Genomic DNA, 25049 nt, shown 5'->3' on the forward strand with positions numbered 1-25049 from the left:
TGGATTCCCACCTCACTGGGGAGGGTTTCACTTGAACGCGCATGCAAATTAATGCGCGCCTCCGCGTTTTCAGCAGGACGCAACGTTCAGATATAAATGTGTGATATTCATACGGAATCACATCAGGCTCGTCTAGTCATAGCATTTATATCTGCAACGTTCCACAATGTTTTCGTACTGAACATGGCCTGGTTGTTTTGACATTGATTCAAGCAAAATGTAAAACACGTGTGTGTAATCCTGCACAGTGAACGATGTGGTAGAGAGTTAATTTGTATTTGTAGAATATCAATTCATGAGTTGGAGAGGGGTATGTTCAAGGGTGTGGGGTATACAGGAAGTACTGAATTATGGAAAATAAATGGATTGAGATACACATTTTGGGTCTTCAAAATTGATATCTTGAACTGCAGCACCCTTAGATTGCTCCCAAACACCCCTCAAAAGTTCTGTCACTTTGAAAGACGGCAGGTTCACCCATGGGAAGGGGGAAGAAAATATATTCCATATGCTCAGTACATTTAGTATCACAGAGGGAAGGAGACTTGCAGACTGTAGCAGTTGTAGAAACCATCAAAGTCATACCACGACATCCCAATTTTTAGGAATGAACACCAAGGCAGACAGTGTCCCTTAGTAAGTAAAACGCTGCACATTGGTGTGTTTTATGGGTGTCTCCCTGACGTCATAGGTTGGCAGGGAAGAAGGGTGTCGTGTCACATCTGTGCCAGTGACGCCCAATCTGACGTCTAGATGTAGATCTAGCACCCCAAGCATTTGTCGTCAGGCGACGTCTTTTTACGGTCCGCACCATATTTGGCCAAAACATAGCCATTCAGATTTGGTCCAGACCAACCGATCATGTTTGGACTAAATCAAGGCATGTTGATTTAGTCCAAACATGATCGGTTGGTCTGGAAAGGACCAAATCTGAACCAATCATAGACATCTATGTTTCACAAGCTTTGACAGTAGAGCACAGCAGATAACAGTACATTTGACATTTTAGTAATTTAGCAGATGCTCTTATCCAGGGCGACTTACAGTAGTGAGTGCATATATTTTCATACTGGTCCCCCCCATGGGAATCGAACCCACAACCATGACATTGCAAGCTCTGTGCTCTACCAACTGAACTACAACTGAGCTACACAGTACATTACAGTACACCAGGGTTGGGCAACTTTGATGGAGGTCAGGGCCACAAAAAAATCTGAATTCAACCTTAGTGGCTCGGGGTCAGTACACGCACATCCAAACCCACACATGCAGGTCAGAACCCTCTTGAAAGCAGACTAATTTCATGCAATTCTACTTGTTTTTCCATGGGGTGGAGAGAAAAATGTGCAGTTTTAACAGCCAATTTCCTGCAATTCTACATATTTTGCCATAGGCTGGAGAAAGTTTTTAATATCATATTTTAGTGAGAGTGACTAACAAAATCAATGGGGGCCCCCCTGTCGGTAATTTGACCATGATTACTACAAATTGATATAATCTAGTGGAAAGTTAATTTACCAATCTAAAACATTATACCTGACATGGGCTAATTCAGTGACTGACAGGACGAGAGAAATAGTGCTGATGCACAACCAAATTTCAAAATGGCACCTTGTGTATTCTATTATTTTAACTCTCAACAGTAAATTCCTAAAAAAGTTTTTGAGGAAATTGAACCGCGGGCCCATCCTTGTAGTGCACAGTACAGTAAGGAAATGTACAGTACAATAGAGCACACTAGAGGAAAGTGTACTGTATTGTAGTCTACTCTAATGAATGAAACTACTGTACCGTACTGTACTCTACTGAATAAAACTCTACTGTCCTGTACTGTATAGAACTGTACTATACTGTACTCTGTTTTTACTGTGCTCTACTGTACTGTGATATTCGAACTTGTGAAAAATAGCCTAGACATCAATGATTCGTTCAGTTTTGGATCTGGTCCGCACCGACCAAATGTTTACATGTTTGGGGGCGGAGCTCCTTAGAATAATACCCAGCATGCTTTGCAAATGTTTGTTTTTTATATGTCCTGAGAACTTTCATTCAGCAGACGCTCTTATCTAGTGTGACTTATAGGACTGACTTCAGTGCATTCAACTAAGGTAGATTAACAACAACCTATCACATTCATAGCAAAAAATAAATAAATAAAACCTTTATTCTGTATGTTGGACCACTTTGAATATCATTGTTGCCAGTTTTAAAGCTTTTGAAAATGTTAACATAAGTGCATGTGATACAGTACATGGGTGCAATACTCCATTTTGGGCAATTCTCCTATTAAGAGGTGTGAAATTATTATTGTGATATAATGCTTATTTATTTGAGAATGTGTAGCAGTTGAAATTTGGCCATAGAATCAATGACTGAAAAATATGTATTTTCAATGTCTGTAAATGAGAACTTTTCATAGTCTGGGAAAGACAGGCAGACAGGCAGAATGTTCAACGTCCGGAAAATTTGTTTTTGTACTTTTTTGTTTCATTCAGCACCTAATTTCAATGTCCGGAATATACATATTTTTGACATCCGTATAAGACATCTTTTCAATGTATTTTCGACATCTGGAAATAGAATGTCTTCTAACCTTTCATTCAGCACCTGAAATGCACGTGATGTCAATGTCTGGAAAAGACATCTAAAAGAGGTCTTTCCACCTCATTTTGCTTACTGGGCAGTGTGTCAAAGGGTTTGCTTACACATGTCTAAAAGGCACAGCACTGGCTGATGCAACCTGATATCAAACAGGTTTGAGCTGTTTCAGTTTGTAATTCCTTACTAACACCACACTGAACCCTTGCTGTGGACTCTACCCTGAGTAAACAGATAAGATCAACCCTAGTGCTGGACACACACACGCACATGCACACACACAGACACAGAGTCCGGTCCAGCATGCATTCTTAAATAAGAAATCTAGCAATGATCAACCACAACTATGCTAATAGAGCCTCAAAATGTTCTACAGCTGCACCAACTCTGGCAGTGTCTGTGGTATAAGCACACTCACAACATTGACAATCAGAAGGCCTACACCCTCTCCTCACTCCCATCTTCTCTTGTCTCTCACCACAGCGTTCTGTAGTTCAAGGGCTGCGATCAACCTTGATGTGGTTTCAAAGCGGACAGTTCTGGTGGATCATTGGCCCACGTGCTCACAACACCCATCGTCTGGTTGGTGAGTTCTAGGGAGTTACTCAATCACATGGCCTTTTTTGGCTTTTCCAAAGAAACATCACATTCCAGGAACATGTGTATTTAACAGAGTCTGTGACTAATGACCTCTGTTATTGTTGCCAGCTGTGGCGCTGTATACCTCTGCTGCACTAAAATCCCTGTACTGAGTGTAGAGGGGGTGTTTGACCGTGGGGGGGGGGTTCTACCATGTTTTTCAAATCACCATTACGCTTTCTGCTGACTCGTGTGAGGTTTGCTTGAAGAAACACATCTATTTGTCCTCCCAAGCAATAGCTAAACATCCTTCTTTGTCCTTTTTGAAATGTGCCCTGTTTAAAGAGAGGAAGTCAAATTCCACTGAGGTACAGTATTCAACCCCTCCAAGGTGATTTCGCACATCAGTGAGTTTGGGCTCTACAGTGTCCCACCTTAAAGTCTTCTAGTCCTGCTCTTTGGCATCATACTGTGGCAAAGAGTTCATCTTTATTTGACCAAGAAACACATACATTTACTAAGCATTAGCCTACATAATAACCATATTAACATTAGAAATCTATCAAAGGGATGAAGTAATCATTATCAACATGCATATGTTATATCGTAGATTATGTTTTCTTCACAGGAGTATTTTCTGTTCCGAGGACAGGATTGCATCGCAGTGTCTATGGAACCCAAGAGATTCTGACATGTGGCTTTAAGTGAAAACAGCAGCATGACCGACAAACCCAAAATTCATGTGTTCATGGGTGCCCCTCCCCTCACACCTGTGTCTGATGTTGTTGAGGGAAAGTCTGGTCAGTGGAGGACCATGGAGCTCTGCTGGCAGGGGGGCAGACTGAGGGCCAGGGAAGATGAGAGTGTGATCCATGGAAGTGACGGTCGAGGTGAGGTTGACGCTTCATCAGGGCCCGGAGAGCTGCCCAGTACCAGCAAGCACGGTACCAGTCTCCAAGGTCCTGAGACCCAAACCGGGTTCCCCTTACAGAGAGAACCAGGCTGTAAAGAGACAACCCAGGCTGGCCTGGCCCCTTTGGTGAGCTCAACTCCCCAGAAAGAGCAAACAGTCATTAATGATGAGGACATGTGTTCTGAATCGGTGAAGGAGTATCTGGACAGCTGCTTCCCTGCAGGGCAGCCTGACCCAAGGCCTGAGTCTGCCCCTGAGAGAGCAGGCATCCAGTCAGATCCAGCCCCTGCTCAGTCTGTGTCTGTGGAGACGGAGTATCTCAGTGCATGGACAGTCAGCCAGGCCCTGCTCCTGAGAGGAAGACTGGGGGGACAACCAGAAACCAGCCCTGTGAAAACCAGACTTCCACAAACGCCACCAAAATCCACGCCATCCACTTTCACCAGCTCCCCAGAGCTGTACAGCCCAGCCACCCCCACTCAGTCCCCCAGAGAGTGGGGCAAAGGAGGGACCCAGCAGGGCTCCATGGAGCTCTTCTATGAGCCCCTGCTGAGCCAGAGGCAGGAGGAAGGAGGGGTGATACTGGAGGCCACTGCTGATGGGATGCTCTGCTCTCAGGGTAACCCAATGGGGAACACAGAAGTGGGTGTAGTCTCCAAAAGCCCTCTCCCATCACCTAGATCCCCTGTAAATACCTCACCGGCACCCCCAGCCCCTAAAAGGAGTAAATTCTCCCCCACAATAGGCAGAACTGATAAGTCATCAGACCAGACTACAGGGAAGGGTTGTGTTACTTCCCAAGCCCACACCACCCTGGCTAGATGTGGCACCCAGGGAGTGCGTTACTCCATCTTAGTGGCCGTGGTGCACCCGTGTCATCTGAAGGAGATCAGAGTGAGGTCCGGGGCGTCTGCTGGCTCCTGTATCCCCCTGGCCTCTGTGGTGGTTACTGACCAATCAGAAGTGGAGATGAAGGTGGTCCTGTGGAGGAGGGCAGCATTCTGGGCCCTGACTGTGTATTCTGGAGATGTGCTGCTCATCACTGGTAGGTATAAACTACCCAGTTACTTGTATTACTTTGTTATAAATCTTTTATAGATAAAATAGTGCTGTTATCTCTTGCAGTTGCAAATACTCACTTTTGTCCAGTTTATGTACTACAGTAACAACAATCAAGGGTGCAAGGAAGTTCCTTGCATTTGCTCCTTATATTTGTACTTGCTACCAATAGACTATCAATTGTATATACTGTACCTGTTGTGTTATCATGACAGGTGTGATGGTGAATGAGGACAAGTGGAGAGGAGAGACGGTTCTGCAGTCGTCGTACAGCAGCAAGCTCCTCAACCTGGGCCAAGTCACTGGCAGCAGCTCACCTCTAGGTGGGGCTGTTTAGACAGGAAACACCACATCATTCACAAGCCATTTGTAAACCACTGTGTCTTAATTGTGACATATTTATAAATGAATTACTATGAATTGAATATCATGCCAAAGCCATATGGATACAATAAACTGTGGAAGTAGAGGAGTAGAATCATCCAACTATTTAGATTCCAACCTGGGCACCTGTAGGCCTTGTCCCCGTTGGGGCAGCAGGTAGTCTAGTTAGTGTCATGTTTTGTCTTATATTGTCTTGTCATTTTGCTTTTCCTTCTGTTCGTTTTCCCCCTGCTGGTCTTTTTAGGTTCGTTCCCCTTTTTTCTCTCTCCCTCCCTCTCTCTCTTCTCTCTATCGTTCCGTTCCTGCTCCCAGCTGTTCCTATTCCCCTAATCAATCATTTAGTCTTCCCACACCTGTTCCCTATCTTTTCCCCTGATTAGAGTCCCTATTTCTCCCCTTGTTTTCCGTTTCTGCCCTGTCGGATCCTTGTATATTGTTCACCGTGCTGTGTCTTTGTATCGCCCTGTCGTGTCGTGTTTCCCTCAGATGCTGCGTGGTGAGCAGGTGTCTGAGTCTGCTACGGTCAAGTGCCTTCCCGAGGCAACCTGCAGTTTATTATCGAGTCTCCAGTCAGTTCTCGTGATTACGAGTGGAATTGTGTTTTATGCTTTATTTACCGCTCCGATTTGTCTAGGAGTATTGCTATTTCCTTTAACTGGATTAAAGACTCTGTTTTCGCCAAGTCGCTTTTGGGTCCTCATTCACCTGCATAACAGTTAGAGCATTGGGCCAGTAACCGAAAGGTTGCTGGATCGAATCCCTGAGCTGACAAGGTAAAAACCTGTCGTTCTGCCCCTGAACACTGTACCCTGGTAGGCTGTCATTGTAAATAAGAATTTGTTCTTAGCTGACTTGCAGCGTATATTTTTTAATCTGGTGACTAGACAGGGAATTTCGAACGTGCCTGTCAATTTATCTTGCGGCACATTTATCACCCCTCCCTAGAAGTTCTAGAATTTCTAATCACACTTTCACAGTTGTCTTGATTTATGGTGTAGATTCACTTACTCACTTTTGCTCTCTGCTCTTGGCATAGTGTGACCATTTGAATAGCTTCCTGATGTCTTGTTTTTTATTGAACACTCGTTTCAGAGGGTGTTGATCTTCACATGATGCCAGTGTTTGTGAAAGCCCCTTGCACATGTTCATCTCTGACTGTTGAGTCCTTTAAAAAGCCCACGTTACATCTAGAGGGGATTGACAAATGTTTCTGTGTTCTGCAGTCCCACAGAATGTGAATGGCCGGACACTGAGGTCTCTGTGTGGTTACCTGCGTGAGAAGCGTCCCCTGCTGGTGTCCCTCCCTCCTCGCGTCCCTCAGGATCCTAACACCATCGCCCACGCCCGTCTCAGGACCCTGAGACCTGACACACTGGTGCATGCCCTGCTTCGAATCACACACACTGAGATGATCACAGGTAATACACCTCCGACTAGGAGATTACATCATGTAAACACACACTATATTTTTCACACACACAACATAGCATTGTCACATGCACCGAGATCGCCACAGCTGTCACTTAGACAGGTATGCGCACACTTCTGAATGTATCCCTTTTGTCTGCTATGCATTTTGTTTGACTTTGATATGGAAGGTGGTTGTATGGACATTGATCAATACATGAGTGTTGACAGCAGCAGCCTGTGTGTCTGACTCTGTGTGTAACCCAGGGTGGCGAGCCGAGGCAGAGGGCACGTCCAGGGTAGGAGGAGTACTGAAGGCTGTGCTGACTGTAGAGCAGGGGGATGGACAGCAGGGGGCAGTGGTGCTCTGGGGAGCTGCCTTGACCTGGCTGCAGCGTATCAACAGGAACAAAGGTAAAGTCAGAACAAGTGAGAATGAGTTACTAACTTTGCTAAACATTTAGCCAAGTGCTAGCAATCCTTCTACTTGTATGCGTTACATAATCTAACCAGCTATTTAGATCTTGCTGCATGAGTGAGCTGGTGCCCCCTGCTCCTGTGCAGATGCAGTGTGGGTTTTTCGTTTGCTCCTGGTAAGAGAGAGTATGACGACAGGCCTGCTGGAGCTGCACTCCACCCCCTGGGGCTCCTGTGAGCCTCTCTTCCCTGACGACATGCGGGCGCTGGAGTTCTACCGGCCAGGCCCTGCCAAACATACCAGCACCAGCGTGGAGATAGACCTGCACACTCTCCTGTCCCAGAAGTACACTGGTAAGCCGCTACATCAGTGTTTGTTTGACAAATAGTGGGTTGGGACCTACGGGTGACTCATGGCCATTGCAATTCCTACTGAGTCACAACATGGGTTTTGACCAGGAACATTACTTTGTTTATTTGTAGGGTCACAGGAAAATACAATTGGATTTTGGTTGGTCAAGCCACAAAAATGTTACAACACTTGAGAAATCGAAAAATAGTGGTTCTGTCATGTAGTACAGCAGTTTTGTAAATGCATTTCTGTATTGAAAAGTAGCAGGTTCAGCACTAAATTGCTGTTCTCACAAGCCATTGAGAAGTTGCTGACCATTTGTATTTATATATATAATTCCAATGTCTGCATTTTTTTAAATTTATGCCCATCTACCAATTGGTGCCTTTTTAGTTTTGTACAATTGTTTTCAAAATTCAAACAACCACGTTGTGCCAACGACCAAAAATGGATACTTTTTTTTTAACGACAAAAACAACAAGACAGTAATGCTAAACAAAAGACATCCAGGAGAACAATATTCAACACTGCAAGGCCAATTATGTGTTTCTGTGTGCCATTAGTTACCTGTGTAACAACCTGTGTGTGTGTGTGTGTGTGTGTGTGTGTGTGTGTGTGTGTGTGTGTGTGTGTGTGTGTGTGTGTGTGTGTGTGTGTGTGTGTGTGTGTGTGTGTGTGTGTGTGTGTGTGTGTGTGTGTGTGTGTGTGTGTGTGTGTGTGTGTGTGTGTGCTGCCTGCAAGCGCTTGTGTGCCACTATTTACCGGTGTAACAACCTGTGTGTGTGTGCGTGCTGCCTGCAAGCGCTTGTGTGCCACTATTTACCTGTGTAACAACCTGTGTGTGTGTGTGTGTGCTGCCTGCAAGCTCTTGTGTGCCACTATTTACCTGTGTAACAACCTGTGAGTGTGTGTGTGTGTGCTGCCTGCAAGCGCTTGTGTGCCACTATTTACCTGTGTAACAACCTGTGTGTGTGTGTGTGTGTGTGTGTGCTGCCTGCAAGCGCTTGTGTGCCACTATTTACCGGTGTAACAACCTGTGTGTGTGTGCGTGCTGCCTGCAAGCGCTTGTGTGCCACTATTTACCTGTGTAACAACCTGTGTGTGTGTGTGTGTGCTGCCTGCAAGCTCTTGTGTGCCACTATTTACCTGTGTAACAACCTGTGAGTGTGTGTGTGTGTGCTGCCTGCAAGCGCTTGTGTGCCACTATTTACCTGTGTAACAACCTGTGTGTGTGTGTGTGCTGCCTGCAAGCGCTTGTGTGCCACTATTTACCTGTGTAACAACCTGTGTGTGTGTGCTGCCTGCAAGCGCTTGTGTGGCATCAGCCTCAAGCAGATGTAATGTTTCTCTTTTGTTTTTACTTATATTTGACTTTGATCATTTGTTGCTTTTTGTCCTCTAAGGTGATGTGGAACTGAGAGTTCACGTCACAGCTTTCCAGTTTCAAGGCAGCCCCTCCCAGAATGCACTGCAGCGGATGGACAGCGACACGCATCTGGAGAGTATCCTGGACACAGTGTCAGGTGACATCACGTTCACAGGTTGTGGACGCTGCGCTGCCGAGCTGGACACAGATGACAACGGGATCTACTGTCCCTGCTACCCCTGCCTCCCCCATACTGGAGTACGACGCTATTACAGGTCCTACAACCACAACACGGTGCATCTCACCAACATCACGAGCATTTACATTACATTAAGGTATACAGAGAGGCCTTAATAATGCTTCCCTCACTGACTGGCATTATCTTCGTGGAAGTGTCCATTTCTCAGACGTACCAAACACACTCATTCCAAATGGAAATGGAATTGGCCGGTAATTAACTCAAGCAGCCTGAATAGCTCTCATTTTCTAAAAGAGGTGATTATATCAACCGCAAATGGCTCTTTCAAGCTCCAATACTAGCTTACACTATCTGACTGTTTGGCTTGTGTTTTGGTTTAGTAAAGTGACTTTGCCCACTTAACTCCAGGCCAGTAATACTGACAGTGAAGAATGGAGATAGCCAGGTGTGTGTGCAGGTGCCACCTGTCCTGCTGCAGAAGATGCTGCTGGACACTCCTCCTGACAAGCTGAGTAAGACAGTCGGTAAGAGGATGTGTTTTCCCACCGCCAAACCCATGCCTCTTATCTTTCTGTCACTCATCCACCTGCAGTTTGTGACACTGACATTATTATGTATTTTTCTCCCACAGCTCCAGGGTCAGGTGTGAGGTTAGTCCAGGTAGTGGCTGAGAGGATTTATTCCTTGCTGTCCATTCCCAGACACACCTTCCTCCTTACCGTCCGCAGCCACTTCCTGTGTGACGAGAACAGTGTCCCCACTGCCCAGGACTTTCTACTGCTGGATTTTCATGACCCCAAATCGTAACATGTCTCGGCTCACTTGAATCAACTCCAAATGTTACATGAATGTATTTGTACTACCCTACTACAGTCATCACAGATCTTTGAGGTATGTTTAGGCCTCCCTGAAAGTACTATGTTGATATGTAAAATGGTGTCATGTTTGTATGAATTTGTTGGAATATTAATTATTTTTCCTTGTGAAATAAAAATATATATTTTCAGTGTACAAATATTGCAGTATAGTACCATATACATTTTGTTTCTGTCCATATCATATTTTATTACTAAAATATACAAACATCCATTACATCCTTGCTTGAACCTCTCATATTTGCGGTCCAGATCATTTTATTGCTGTTGCAATGAGGGCGGGAGTTTGTCGAAAGGGCACTTCCCACAACCAATTGGTAGCTCGAGTTTGACACGTGTCTGCGGAATTCCCCCAGCTCTCCGGGGCTTTCCAGCTGGCTTGATAGAGCGTAGACAAGAGAGGCAGCCTATCATAACAGATAGCTAAATATGAGAAAATCGACAGTTTAATAGATGGGGAAATACATGGAACAAATCCCGGATTTGAGCCGACAGTGATGTGAACACTGTGCTCTGTACTTTTGAGGTACGCCCTGACATTTCATCATCGGTTTGATCAACTTCAGCAGCAAGCAGTCGTGCTGCCCAGTTCTCTCCTTAGAGGTGGATCAAGTTCAGAGGACTTGTAAGGTAAGGGATTTTATGAACAGTGGTTGCATGTATGTTGTAGTCTTCCCTGTTATACGTAATCCAGGACAGACTCCTTTGACAAGCCTATATATACCCTATATCTTGCTGGAAAGTTGTGGCCTTTTCATTTCTAAATTATGGTTTGAAGTTGTGAAACAACTTTAACGGCCTAATGCCTTCATAAACCCTTGGCTATATATGCATCAGAAAACATTCATAAACAAATCTGATTTTAAAAGAACATGCTTTAATACTATATGTAGTATGAATGTGTTTACAAATGATGGCCGAAGCATATTTGTTGTGCTCAATGAACGCACAGCCATAAATTGTTGACTGGCTGTGAGGTGATGATAGGTCTACAGCTAAAGCCTCGGCATCAGCAGACGAAGTTATTTCATTAATAAATATGTAACAAGAAGATTATGTACAAATTGGACCAACTAAATAAAGCTCTCATTATGCAAGATAGTTACTGATTGTCTATGCTTACTGACTGTATGTACATTCATTCTAATTTGTTCAACATTGTTTCATGGGGAAAAGTGGGTTGTGGGTTTGGCCCCATCTCAGCAACCAGGGCCTGGAAATTCCCGTATTAGTCTGCTGCTGTACTATTTGGATATGAACACACAAACTTGCTGTGGTGAGCAACTATAGTGGTGGTTTGAGGGGCAAACTGTGGGATTATGTTGTTAATAGGAAATAAGAGAACGGAAAAGGGAGATACCTAGTCCCTTGTACAACTGAATGCGTTCAACTGAAATGTGTCTTCCGCATTTAACCCAACCCCTCTGAATTAGAAATACCCAATGGACTAATAACCGTTTCCTATTGCAGGGAGCTGACAGTGAGCCTGAAGTATCATCATCTATGATCCACTGACAGGCATCATGTCTGAAGCACTAAGGTACGTACTGCTGTTGTGATTGTTGTGCTGCTTTGTTGAGGGGTCTCTCTACAGTCTTTTGACAGTTGATTGTCCTCTACAGTTGATTGAGGTCAATTTGAACAGACTGGAACAGGGTCAAGAGTGGGGTCTGTTGTAAAGGAATGAACCAGTAAATGGTTGTGCTTGTTTTAGTGTTGCGTAACGTTCTGCTGTTCTTTAGCTGGCACGCTTTGATAGCTCAGGTGGAGTCGGCCTAGCGCGTGAGGAAGACTTGAGTAAAATGGCAGCTGTGTTCATGGTGCTACTTCTGAAAGGTGGAGACTCATTCTGCCGCTGGAGGTGGTGCTGTTTGCCAACTTGATCTAATTGTTGTCTTTGCCATATTAATCTGTGCATACACAAGTACACGTTCGTGAGTGTTCTGATATGTCCACACATCGTTCTCTTATGTCACTCGGAATCTAATCTATGAAACAAAGGCCTCCGTTTTGTTTCGTGTTGTCACAATACCGGTAGTGCAGTACTGTGATACCAGCTTGTCCTTTGCAAAAAAAGAACCGAAGCCGATTTTACTCTATGGTCCTTTTAGTTACCCTTTACTCGTGGGAATGAGCCTATATGGACAGGGATAAATGAAATGTGTCTTACAGAATAAATAGGAAAAGCATATGCATAAGCCTGGTAGCAGTTGAAAGGGAACCGTTTGGAGATTATGGGGAAATGATTAGACCAAAGTTGAGGACAGAACGGTTCACCTGACACAAGACTGAATCCAAACATTTACACGGTTGATTTGATGTGTGCTGTACCGGTACTTTGAGCCGCATTTGTTGATAACAAAATCTGAAGGTACTGGATACGTTCAGTAACATGATAAGAATATTCCTGGAAAATGTGGGGTAGATGCAACAGCAGACCAAAAAAAATGACAAGGGTTTCAGTGAGAGGACTAACGGGTGTCTCCCAGTGGCCACACCTCCCCAAAGTGTACCCGGTTCCTAAGTAATTTCAATGCACTTTTATGACTCAATAAAGAGTCTTCAGCTGTAAGGTGGGTTTCTTTGGACCCTCCCCCACCTCACCTGAGGAACTACAGCAAACAGACTTGTAGTTGTTTTGAACACAGCCCTGCATCCCCACCCATCACACAGTTAACATACTGTTGTTGTTGTTGTTGTTGTTACGCAAATCCAAAAACACAATCTGGGCCAGGTGGGCATCATTTGAAAGCTTAATCTATTGCCAACATGACCAGCTAAATTATAAAATATGATTCTACAGTGTAAGGCTTTCACAGGGCAGTTTAGAGAAACAGATTGTCATTTTGGTGCCTAGAAAAGACTTGTGTGTGTGTGTGTTCCACTGTGAAGTTTCTTCACAACAGACATTTTGGTCAGAACAACCCAGGGTTAGGACGCCATGTCATCTTGCAAATGTACATCAAACACAGTGATCATAAACGTTGACAATGTAGAACATGAGCTTTATGATATGGAAATGTGTTTTAGTACGCATTTGGACGGGCGTTTGGCTTGCTTGTATGACATCAAAGCGTTATTTACTATAATTCTCAGTGTCTCTTTCCAAATGTAGCATTTCCCTCACTCAGACAAAAAAATTAAATCACAACTAGTGGGAGGGAGGGGGGCAACTTCTTGTCACATTCAGTGCTCAAGTTCAGAACGTCTGTCAGTGAAAACCCATCCAGCGCTGTGAAGCACAGAGTCTGAACTCTGACATTTATAGCATGTTACTGAACAGCCACTGCATTCCACCAGTGTGAAGGGCTACAACCTACTTCAGCAAAATGAACAAATGTGACTCTGTGTCAACATACGGCTGTTTTTTTACAACATTCGGAGTCCGCTTCATGTTTTGTTATGTTTTCTTCCTTAATTCCTAGTATCACGGATACTGGTGTTTGGACACCCCTGGTTTAGATGACAGATGTCACTGCTAACATTCTTCAAACCGCAGACTTCCTTTCAATTCAGCATCATGACACTGTCTCACAGAGGCGTGACAATGTAACGCGTTCGGAAAAGCATCCTGCTCATCTGTATAAAAAGCACCTGGGCCAACCCTGCTTACTCTTAAACCTACTACATGAACATGGCCCAGTCAGAGCGGAAGCCACTGACAATGACCTTAGAACCTGGATATGGAAGGCACAGGAGATACGTAGTCATTATTCTAGAATAAGAGGCTGTTGTCAGGGTTTTTCCCTATTGTTCAGAGTAGAAAAACAGGTTTGGGCATTTGTAGTCTCACTTTGAAGGTTTAGGCTAACCTCAGTTCACATCAAGTCAGAACTTATTCAAATAGCTTTATTGCAGAAAGACACTTTTCAGTTGAATGCATTCAGTTGTACAACTGACTAGAGATCCTCCTTTCCTTTAGTTCAGTTGGATTTAAAAAATATATTTTTTCTCTGTCAACTTAGAAGGGTAGCTGCTGAAAGAACCTTTCCCGAATGCAAAATGGAGAGGAAGAAGGTTGGATGTTATTTTAAAGATTATAGAGAAAGAAATAAAGGCTCTTTATAAAATAAAAAAACACCAGGCTTTTGTATCTGGTGTACTGAGTTAGTCTGAAATCAGCGGCAGCGCTGAGCTGGTATTCTGGGGGATTTCCTCTGTTTTTTTTTTCCTTCCTCACTTCCAGGAAGTGATATGCGTGAGTAAAAGAGGGAGGGGGAAAGTAAGAAAAGAACAGAACACTGCAACACCCTTCCTTGTTCAATTACTATAAAGTGTGAGTGTATGAGATTGAACATTATCTCCATTTTTGTTGTTGTCACATCTCATATTTCTTTCACTTGAATTTTTGTTTTTTAAATCTCGATGAGAGGGAAAAGAGGGGACTTTTTTTCACATTGAGTAGTATTGAAGTAAACGACTTCCTGTCTGTGTACATCTCTACAGAACTGAGAGGTATGGAGACTTGTTATTTATGATCGGAAAAGAGTCGACGTTTAACTATATTTGGTCATTTGTGTTTCAGAATGGATGAAGCTCAGTACAGCATGAAAATGATTGAAAATGAGGTAATGTTTTTGCTTGATTTGTCACTATGTCCGTTATATTATGTTAGAATGAAATACATTTTTGAAAGATATGCAAATACAAATGTAATCATGTAATCTCCCCAGCTGATGATGAACTTATCGACTTATGAGTTCATGCCACCTGTGGAGGTCAAGAGTGAGCCCTACGTACCCGAGACCGGTGAGTTTGTACCTTGTGTACACGTTGTACCACGTGGATGCAGCATACTCAAGTTGTACTGTAGTAATATTCTTTGGTATGATGTGAATATGGCACGTACGTCACTCAAGTAGAAGGGATCTCACTGACACATGTTTAAATGTCTTTCAAAACCGCACATACCGTATGTAGTGCATAGTAATTATGATATCGTACACAATGAACCATGCACGTTGTATGTAATGCAAATATGCTGCCTATATATATTTTTTTTAATCTTTGGATTCTCTACCCTGGATTTTTGAAGGGCTTGGATGTGAGTCTTGATTTGTAGCCTCCATCTTCCAGTGACAGTGACCCTGTGTTTCTTTGTTAACAGTTCATGGACCCTACATTCAAATACTCGAGGAGCCCAAACAGGTGAGCTCAGCGAGTTGCTCTTAAACAGTGGAATGACGTCTTCCCTTTTGCTCTACTGTTTCTGTTCAAAGTAATTGCATAAGACTTGAACACCAATTTCGAAACTATCAAATACACAGAGTTCTTCCCGCCTTTCATTGCGAAACTATGACATTCACATAATCAGTTGATTCACACCAACCATTTTCCTATAGGTACTTTTATATCTTGCTCCTGCTCTCAACTCTCCCAAAGAAGGTGCCCTTTGAACTAGAATGGAATGTAGAAATCGAGATACCAATGTCAGGCTTGTCCCTCACTCCCGTCTTTGCTTTATGGGATTAGAATATGACGCTGGGTTGGAAAGTCCAGGATTTAGGAAGTGACTCTTTGTTACAGTAAGTGCAGGCACTGATGTTGGGGAATTCTCTTGACCTCCTTGTTCGCCTGTCTGCAGAGAGGCTTCAGATTCCGCTATGAGTGCGAGGGTCCGTCCCACGGTGGGCTCCCAGGGGCCTCCAGCGAGAGGAACAGGAGAACCTATCCCACTGTCAAGGTCAGCTACTGTACTGTAGTACACATTGTTGGATACTTGGCTGTCTGTTTATCTGTTTATTTTTATAGCTTCACTGTCTGCCTGCTTGTCACCATGCGTCTTAACTCAATGGAGCCCAATACGCTTTCGAATGGGTATACGCGATATATTGACATTGCGTTATTGTTTGAGACACACGTTGTGAATAAAAACAATTGTTACAGTAATTTAACTGTAAAGTTGTGCTTCTCCACTGAATCATCTTGCTTTGTACGTTGTTAGTGTATCTGTGTAATGGTGTATTGAGGTGATGTCCAGCCTCATAGGACATGAACATAGTTACCTTTAGTCAATAACGGTCTGTCTTAACTCCCGCTCTTTCGTTCTGTCTGCCTCTCTCCAGGTGTCTAACTATGTGGGGATAGCCAGGGTAGAGGTGCAGCTGGTGACCCACTCTGACCCCCCCCAGGTCCACGCTCACAGTCTGGTGGGGAGGCACTGCTGCACGGAAAGTGGAAAATGCAGTGTGGATGTGGGCCCCAATGAACTCACAGCACAGTGAGTACAGATTGGTTGTCTATCTAGTTTTCCACCTTTGCCGGCTCGGGGATTTGAACCAGCGACCTTTCGATTACTAGCCTAACGCTCTTAACCACAGGGCTACCTGCTGTAACTTGACTGGTGAATGTCAACATCTCTCAAACTACCCGTTTCTCATTCGATTTCTCTCTCTGTAGGTTCAGTAACCTGGGCATCCTCCATGTCACAAAGAAAGGGGTGGGGGAAGTGTTGTTCAAGAGACTGAGAGACGAGAAGAGGAGACAAAGGGGGCAGCACTACCATTTTACTGGTAAGAGCCTACTTTACTGTCCTTTCAAACGAGGAATCTACTCTGAGGGTGGAATCCTAACTTGAGATATACTACGTGCAACCCACAACTTTGTGCAAATCTCATCGCATGGTTTACATGTTAGTGCATAGAAATCAATGCGTTTGTGAAAACTGCTACAAAGACACCCTCTCTCTGTCTCTCTCTCACAGATGCAGAGGAACAAGCCATATTGAGAGAAGCCAACGAGCTGGGCAGGATCATGGACCTGAACATAGTGAGGTTAAAGTTCACGGCCTACCTCCAGGACAGTAACGGAGGGTTCTCTAGGGCCCTGAAGCCAGTGGTCTCCAATCCCATCTTTGACAGCAGTGAGTAGAAACTCTTTCCATCTCTGTGTTCTTCAATCCTGGTCCTAGGAACCTATAGGCTTTTGTTTCAGACCAGTACTATCATATCTGATTTTAAATGAATAAACTAATCATCAAGACCTTGATTAGTTGAATATCTTGTGTTAGTGCTGCAAAATGTACATGTATGACTATTGTCAGTAGTGAACACATGATTATATTTATCCACCCAGAGTCACCCAACGCTTCCAACCTGAAAATCTCCCGTATGGATAAGACCTCTGGGTCTGTGCTGGGAGGGGGGATGAGATCTTCCTACTGTGTGACAAAGTACAAAAAGGTGAGGGGGCAGTTCAGCCCGCACTCATTTTACAGTAGTTTGTCTGGAAACAATTTACACAATTTCACACGTGTTTTGTTCTACTTTTCAGATGATATTGAGATCCGCTTCTACGAGGAGGATGGAAGCTGGGAGGCCTTTGGTGACTTCTCTCCAACTGATGTCCACAAGCAGGTACAGAGTCCTTACTCAGTGTGAAGTGAGAGTGTGTCGGGGGGGGGGGGGGGATTTTGTGTGAGTAATAAGTATTCTTGTGAATACCAAGCACATTATTTGGCAAACGTTGACTCCACACCATGTATGATCTTACTCAAACCCCTCTCATTGATGTCAATGTTTGGGCCCCTACCTGTGCAGTATGCCATCGTGTTTAAGACACCCCCGTACCACAGCACAGAGATCGATCGTTCAGTCACTGTGTTCCTCCAGTTGAAAAGGAAGAAAGTGGGAGACTGCAGCGATCCCAAGCAGTTCACCTACGTTCCTCAAATTCAAGGTGAGTTAGTCTGATACTCACAATCCCTTCTGCGAGAGAGAACAATGATGGAGTCCAGAGCCGGAGATCCCATTGGATTGAATCAAACCTTTTTAACTCTCTCTTCATCTCTCCTCTGCGTGTGTAACTTTAGATAAAGAGGAGGTTCAGCGTAAGAAGCAGAAGCCCCTCCCCTATAATGACCCATGGAGAGGGCCTTTGGGAGGGGCTGGGGGGGCAGGGAGAGGTGCCGGAGGACCAGGAGGAGCAGGTGAGGAACCTAGATCTACATACTTGAACTCTTTTCTGTCTGCCCTTCATCTCGTTGATATCAGATGAAATGCTGGCCTCCTCACTAAATCATTTCTTTCCTATCCACAGGATTCCAGTTTAACCAGCAGATGAATGGATCAGGGTGGATGGGGGGTGGATTCACTTGTTTTGGGGGTGGTGGAGCCCAGATGACAGGCACCACTGCCCAGGCTGAGGGTACCCAGCAGCAAGCTGGAGGGACGGCCGGACAGACGCCAGGACAGATGCCAGGACAGACAGCCTCACCACTACAACAGCAGCTCTTCCAGATTGGTAAGCCACATTATAGCAGTGCTGGGGCAGGGAAAACTAGAGTTAGCTAGCTACATGTTGGAGCGATTGTCATAAGTTGTGTTATGCTAATAAGACTATCCTGTTGTTTCCAGCTGCTACTCTCCAGAGCAGGGCCTCTCGGATGACCAAGCAGACAGCTGTGGCTCTCCTACAGTACTGCACCACTGGGGACGTCCGGGTCCTTCTGGCAATGCAGAGACACCTGTGTGGGGTCCAGGATGAAAACGGAGACACGTGAGTCTAACTCTGTCTCTACAGCACATCAGTACATGTTTTTGAGGATCTGGAGTTGAGTGTCTGCCTCTGTTCTATACATTATACTGTACATGCAGTGTGTTTTGTATTGAGTTTGCTTTGCTCACTTTTGTGTTCCGTCTCCCCACAGGCCTTTGCACCTGGCCATCATTCACCAGCAGTCAGCTGTGATCCAGCAGCTGGTTCATACACTCCTCACCATCCAGCAACGCAAAGTCCTCGACAAGCTCAACCACCTCAGCCAGGTATTGACCTTTCTGCCACTCACCAGGGCTGGATTGAACTTTAGAAGATGGACTATAGAATCTTTGCACACAGACATGTTTTTTTGGGGGGGGGAACTAGAATACGTTTTAGGTCTACCTAGTAGTAGTTAGGGGTGGTTTAGTGTTGAAGAGATTCATTCTTCCTGACTGTGTCCGCCATCTCTCTCTCTCAAGACTCCTCTCCATCTGGCGGTGATCACCAGGCAGGTGAAGGTGGTGGATGTTCTCCTGAGGGCCGGGGCTGACCCCACCCTGCTGGACCGGGACGGCCGGACCCCCCTGCACCTGGCAGCGCTGGCCGGGGACGACGTCACACTCAGGGTCCTCCTGGGGCACCTAGGAGAACGTTACAACCACCTGGTCAACATGGCCGACTATCATGGTGAGTTGGGATGGTGGAAAGAAGGGGGTAATCTGAGTTTATTCCGCCCATGAGACTTGAGCATGATAATTAGACCATGTGAATTACCAACTAAGCAATGGTGGTAGCTGCTTACTCTCAAATAGTAGTAAACTCAGTATTCCTTCAATTAACTTAAGGATGGGATTCAATCCAGTCTGTGTTATAATGCCTTGACATTTAAAGGTCATTTCCGATTGAGCCGGCATATGCAGCGTCCCTGCAGAACGTGGGAACAATGCCTTTTAAAAAGACGCCTTGTCTACAGGCGCGGTCAGATTGAATCCCGGCCTAAGACTCACCAGGTGCTTATTACTGTAGTAGACGGTATTAATCTCTTTAATTCCCTCCTCAGGTCTCCATCCTCTCCACCTGGCTGTTCGTAAGGGTGGAGAGCGCCGTCTACGTCTGCTGGTGGGGAGCGGGGCTAAGATCAACGACCCCGAGCGGGGGAGTGGATGCTCCGCCCTCCACCTGGCTGTTAGAGAGAACCTCTTGAAAGTGGCCTGCACTCTCATCACAGAGGTACCTTACTTGACGCCCAGTGCGCACACACCTTAATGAAGCTACACACCTACTATTCTTACTCAGACTCTGTGGCGTCTCCGTCTCTCTCTTATCTAACCTGTGGTGTCCCCTTCTCTCCTGTCCTACAGCTGAAAGCAGATGTAAACATGTGTACGTTTGGGGGGAACACTCCTCTCCATCTGGCCGCCAGTCAGGGCTCCCCCACTCTCTGCTCCATGCTCATTGCTGCAGGTGAGATACATACCCCCTACCAACCATCCAATGCATGACATAAACAGAATGTTTTTTACCTCAGTCAGTTACATAGGGACTGGACTACAAAACGAGATTGAAGTGTGTGAGCAGTCATTTATTGTGCATATATAGCCTCGCTACTGTTATTTTACTGTTGCTCTTTAACTACTTATGTTTTAACACTTTTCTTAACTGCATTGGTTAAGGGCTTGTAAGTTCAAGTTGCATTTCACTCAATTTGATCACCATGTTTTTTCCTTTGGTAAAGTGTCCGTTAAATGAATAGAACGCAAATAGAACACTAACGACTTTCCTCTCCTCAGGAGCCGATAAGAATCTGGAGAATGATGAGCCGCTCTTCTTCAGCTCCTCTTCCTCAGATGAGGAGCAAGAGGATGGACCAATAAGAGATTTCAGTGAGTTACAGATCCAACAGCAACCAACCATCCCACCACCGTTGGGGAAAGAACAAGTCAACCCTCGTAAGAGACCAGCAACCGGACATACACCCTTTGACCTTACTAAATGTCAAAAGGTGAGTGATTAGTCTTATCAACCCGACATTTGTGTGGAAAAAGTGATTAAAAACAGAACATGCTGTAGTGTTTGGTGTGGATAGATTGGCATTAACCTCAGTCCAGCCTTTGAACTTGCATAAATCGTCCCCTGCTACAGGTGAGAGACCTTCTAGACACCAGACCCAAGTCCAGCCAACACTCAAGTAAAAAGCCTAAACCGAACAGCATGGACGGTAAGAGAATGGTCATGCCACCATTTTGACTCGGGAACATTACCGGAGCTCTATCCAGTAATCTAACAACTGTTCCCATTCCCCTCGGCAGAAAGTGAGCAGCTAGACAGTGAGACGCTCCATAAACTGTGCGAGCTCCTCAGTCTGGGCGATGTGCCCTGGAGACAGCTGGCAGAGAAACTCAACATGCTCTCCCTGGCACACCTGTACCAGGAGAGTCCCTCTCCCTGCTACAAACTGCTGGAGAATTACAAGGTGAGCAGGGGGGCTGTGCGTGTGTGTGTGTGTGTCTAGCACGGGGCTACGTATTAAGTAAGTAGGCTGTTAGAATGGCATGACTGTGCTTGAAGAGAATAAAGCTGATGGTGCGCGAGTGAGCCGACAGTATCTCTCTCTCTCTCTCTCTCTGTGTAGTTGGGTGGCGGTCCAGTGGAACGACTGGTGGAGGCGCTGCAGTCTCTGGGTCTGACTGAAGGAGTGCGACTGCTGAGACGGGCTGAGCTGAGAGAGGACAAACAGAACACAGGTACCAGAGCGACCACTAGAATAGTCAAACAATCCAGCATACACATTATCAGTCTCTCTCTCATGTACTTATGCCATTGTAGAGGTTCCTTCCCAAAAACAGTAGAATTGATCCTAATTCAATGTTATTTACTCTGTTCGTGCCTAATATATGAAATGAGACATAAAAACCATCCTCACTCTGCCTTGCAGATCAGACAGTGGACAGCGGCTTTGGGAGTCAGCCAATGGATGAGCCAGCCTTGGCCAACCAGTGAGCACCAGGAAGGGTGAGGGGTAGGACCAGCTCGGTGGGTGGGAGGTTTCAGTCCAGCGTTTCATCTGGGAGATATAACAAACCCTGTTCAGCACACCCTATGGGGAAACCATTGAGAAATGGATGTCATTCCAGAGCTTTTGCTGATGAATGCAGAATTCTCTCTGCCATGACTGCAACGTTGGCATCCAGATAATGTTCTTGTACGTTATTTTTCTTATGCAGACAGAGAGCCGAAGGCAACGAACTAAGGACAACTGTCTCAATATGTACAATAATTATAACAGTGGCCTCATCTCCTTACATTTTTCCTGATGGTGAAAGTTGACAAAAGATAGGCTGGTCTTTTTAATGGTCCATTGACACCTTCCAAAAAGTCAAAGTATAAATAAGAATTTCTCAAATATGCAATGTCAAATTGTTGAATGGAATTATGAATCAATTTCACACATTATTTATTGGCTGACAGTCTTACTAATACTGTGTATTAATTTGGTTTAACATTCACCAAATAATTGTACAGCCATATTGCAGGTGTGAAATGTTTGCGAGTGTATTTGCCATGTAACGTTAACTATATCTTGTCGTTGAATTAAATGAATTTCGCTCCTGACAACGGGGTCTTTTCAAAATGTGTTTATTTTTGTGAACTATTCCTCAAAAGATAAACCATTTAGTATATTTGACTGAAAGCAAAATCTTAATGTGTTATTGACAATATGCAGAGTTAATCAAGAAAAATGTATAGAAATAAGTTGCACGTTTTAGCATCTCTATGGGAAGTGAGTCCAGTAGAAACATGTACAGAAATAGCAGTCTACATTTTTGACAGTGACAAATACTCAACAAGACCAAGTTAACTGGTAAGCAAAAAAAATAAAGATATTAGACTTCAACACTAGTCCCTAACCCAAAGTGCAGAAGGGTGTGATAACCCCTGTGTCCGATCACATTAGAAGCCCTACTCAAAAAGGTCCTTGACACTACTTTAGTTTAAGTCTACTGTTGATTTATTGTCCCTCACGTATTCACAATGGGAGCAAGACACACCCAAAAAGTGATTGTGGCATTCTGCATGACTGAACACATCATGCCTCACCCTGTCATGGTCCCCATAGAATTACAATGACAGCCAATGTTGCTGGTTTGAACCTGCTGAGCTAAAGCCTAGGTAACAGTACTCATCACAGAACCATCTCCGCCATGTGAGGTTATTCTGTCCAATTCAACAACATAACACAATCTCATACTGTTGGTGGTGGGACCCTCCACCCATGGAATCCATTTCACCGTGGTCATATTTTAACGTGTGGGAACGTAAAGCAGTAAGACTTCACTCTGGCGGCGTTTAAGCAGACCTATATTTTTGAATTGGTCTTTTGGTCAATCAGATCAGATCTGATGTGATTGGTCAAAAGACGAATTGGGCTGCCCGTGTAAATGCAGCCGTCCATGACACCCAGATAAACCCGGTATTATCCAGTCAAGTCAATCTTACCACCGAGGACCAACGTTTCCCCATTTGAACTGCCCCCTTTGGTGGCTATATTGTGGCATTACTGCACCAGTTTACAGACAACACTGCCAGCCTGAGAAGAAAATGGCTATGCCACGCCATAACATTCTATATAGTTTTACATATGTTACATTCTTTTATACAATATATTGGGTGTGGTAGACGGTGCCTCATTACAATTCATAATACTGAATTTAAATCAACATTCTACCAACATTTGAATTAATTTGTCATCACTGATCTGACGAGTTCTTCCTGTAGACACTTTCAAAACGAGTGTTTGACATACAGCTGAGATGTACTGTAAACTAAGCTCTGTCATGTTTCATTTTCAGTTGTACAAATGCAAAACACCACGTGAATAACGTAAGAATGTTTTTTAAAAAGGATCGTCTTCTGATATCAGAGTGAAGCATGTCCTCGAAGACGGAGTCATCAAGCTCCTGATATGCATGCAGTTCTCTTCAAAAGTTCATTCAAATGGACAGATAGCCAGCCTGTGTGATCAATCTACTTCATCAACCCATTAGTATGACAAATCCCTCGGTGCCGTCGCTGATGTGTGTAAAAGGTCTTTAGAAATCATTAGACTGACCCAGCAGAGCTACACAGTTACTCAAACCGGGCCTGTGTCTGGATCAGTGCAGTTTGTCACCAGAAAAGTCATTAGAATAACAAAATCATAGCAAAGACTTTGAAAACAAAACTAGTATGTGCATGCAGCATCATAAAATGATGTCCAGTAAACTTCGATATTCGTTCCAATTGATCATGTCTCATGAAGAATACAGTGTTTCTTCCAGTTTCCTCCAAATGCATCGTGGGTGGGTTGAGGTCCTGGCACTCTGGTCGGTAGGAGTCCTGACATGGGCACGGGGTCCGTTTAGTCTCCATGGGAACAGTGAGATGAGCTGATGCAGCTCCGTCTCGGTCCCTCCTAGATGGTCACCGAGAGGTGGGCTGGGCGGTAATGACATACAGTAGATGGAATGGATCGATACTGAACCTTCGTGGAGGGAAAACAACCTACACCTCTTAAATCTAATGTAATATTCGATCTCTGTCTCTTATGTCAACAAGAAATTGGTCCAAAAGCATAATCAAATTAAATGAATGTGGATATTACAGTAATGTAGGACCACGCAGAAGTTAGTCATTTGTATAGTAAAATGGGAGACTGAGTATCCACTGTACTGTATAATTAGCCCTGGTGCATCCAGTGTCTGTGGTTTCTCGGGATAGAAGCATGCAACAGGTCTATCCCCCCATTATCTTTCTCCTCCCCACCATTTTCCAGTCATGGAGACCGGGCACACCAGTGGTCCCTGTGTATCGATCGACACGGATAGTCCAATCGTTTAAACCACCCTGTCCACCCCAACACCCTCGTGTCCCTCTCACTGTTTGACAGCCTGTCTGTAGCTGTGTCTCTGGGGCTCAGAGCGCTTTGTCTTGCTGCTCCCCCTGATGCCGGAACTACTGCTGCTGGCCCCCCCCTTGGCACTGCTGGCCTGGCTGCTGCTGCTTCCCCCCTCCCTGGTACTGCTGGCCTGGCTGCTGCTGCTGTGCTCCTCCCGCAGAGTGGGGCTGGAGTGGGCCCTCTGGAGACCCCCATCGTCAAAGAGGCGTGACTCGAACAGAGACAGATCCTCTTCCCCACTCCGGATCTTAGACCTCAGTAGCATTGCGTACGTCCCATAGCGAGTTTTCTGTGCCAGAGAGAACACTTGATGTCAAACAGGATTCGGCATTGCTGAGATCAGAGCCATTGTTTGGCAGTAAAGTTTGGCAATCTGTTCTGGATTCTGGCACCAAGCAAAAGCAATCAAGTTTCCATTCTGGCTGAACCTGGAATGGAATTGTCTTGAAACATTTGGCAGCCATTAAAATTCTGAATATTAAACAAA

At 44.8% G+C, this 25049-nt stretch overlaps 3 protein-coding genes across 5 annotated transcripts in view; 2 read left to right on the forward strand and 1 right to left on the reverse strand.

The window, feature by feature from the left end:
• The first annotated feature begins 2057 nt into the window (after positions 1-2057).
• On the forward strand, positions 2058-10287 carry shld2 (shieldin complex subunit 2). 2 transcript variants are annotated; one of them, XM_046358819.1, is made up of 10 exons: positions 2058-2108; positions 3082-3184; positions 3806-5135; positions 5365-5472; positions 6757-6951; positions 7208-7354; positions 7505-7711; positions 9113-9350; positions 9683-9798; positions 9906-10286. In XM_046358819.1, the coding sequence occupies exons 3-10, from the start codon at positions 3896-3898 to the stop codon at positions 10079-10081; spliced, it is 2427 nt and encodes an 808-aa protein (XP_046214775.1). In that variant the 5' UTR covers positions 2058-2108; positions 3082-3184; positions 3806-3895; the 3' UTR covers positions 10082-10286. The 2 variants fall into 2 exon arrangements, with proteins under 2 accessions (XP_046214775.1, XP_046214776.1); XM_046358820.1 differs by lacking the exons at positions 2058-2108; positions 3082-3184 and adding an exon at positions 3211-3545 and having other exon boundaries at positions 9906-10287.
• A 269-nt stretch (positions 10288-10556) lies between these two features.
• nfkb2 (nuclear factor of kappa light polypeptide gene enhancer in B-cells 2 (p49/p100)) lies at positions 10557-22239 on the forward strand. The gene is given in 25 exon segments (XM_046358818.1): positions 10557-10779; positions 11620-11689; positions 14675-14717; positions 14823-14898; positions 15257-15297; positions 15734-15832; positions 16215-16369; positions 16549-16661; positions 16853-17011; positions 17224-17288; positions 17291-17330; positions 17422-17504; positions 17688-17826; positions 17960-18076; positions 18187-18390; positions 18504-18645; positions 18797-18911; positions 19107-19314; positions 19688-19857; positions 19989-20091; positions 20418-20629; positions 20770-20845; positions 20937-21100; positions 21260-21371; positions 21563-22239. Coding segments are annotated over 24 exon segments (2718 nt in total). The 5' UTR covers positions 10557-10779; positions 11620-11672; the 3' UTR covers positions 21628-22239.
• Positions 22240-22246: 7 nt separating this feature from the next.
• The window catches only part of psda (pleckstrin and Sec7 domain containing a), a 44242-nt gene continuing 41439 nt past the window's right edge, over positions 22247-25049 (reverse strand). For both annotated transcript variants that reach the window (XM_046358817.1, XM_046358816.1), the window contains exon 13: positions 22247-24851. In XM_046358817.1, coding sequence (XP_046214773.1) covers positions 24540-24851 — 312 coding nt within the window. In that variant the 3' untranslated portion in view covers positions 22247-24539. The remainder of the gene's footprint in view (positions 24852-25049) is intronic.

The sequence above is a fragment of the Oncorhynchus gorbuscha genome, linkage group LG08 (assembly GCF_021184085.1).
Source record: "Oncorhynchus gorbuscha isolate QuinsamMale2020 ecotype Even-year linkage group LG08, OgorEven_v1.0, whole genome shotgun sequence".
NCBI lineage: Eukaryota > Metazoa > Chordata > Actinopteri > Salmoniformes > Salmonidae > Oncorhynchus > Oncorhynchus gorbuscha.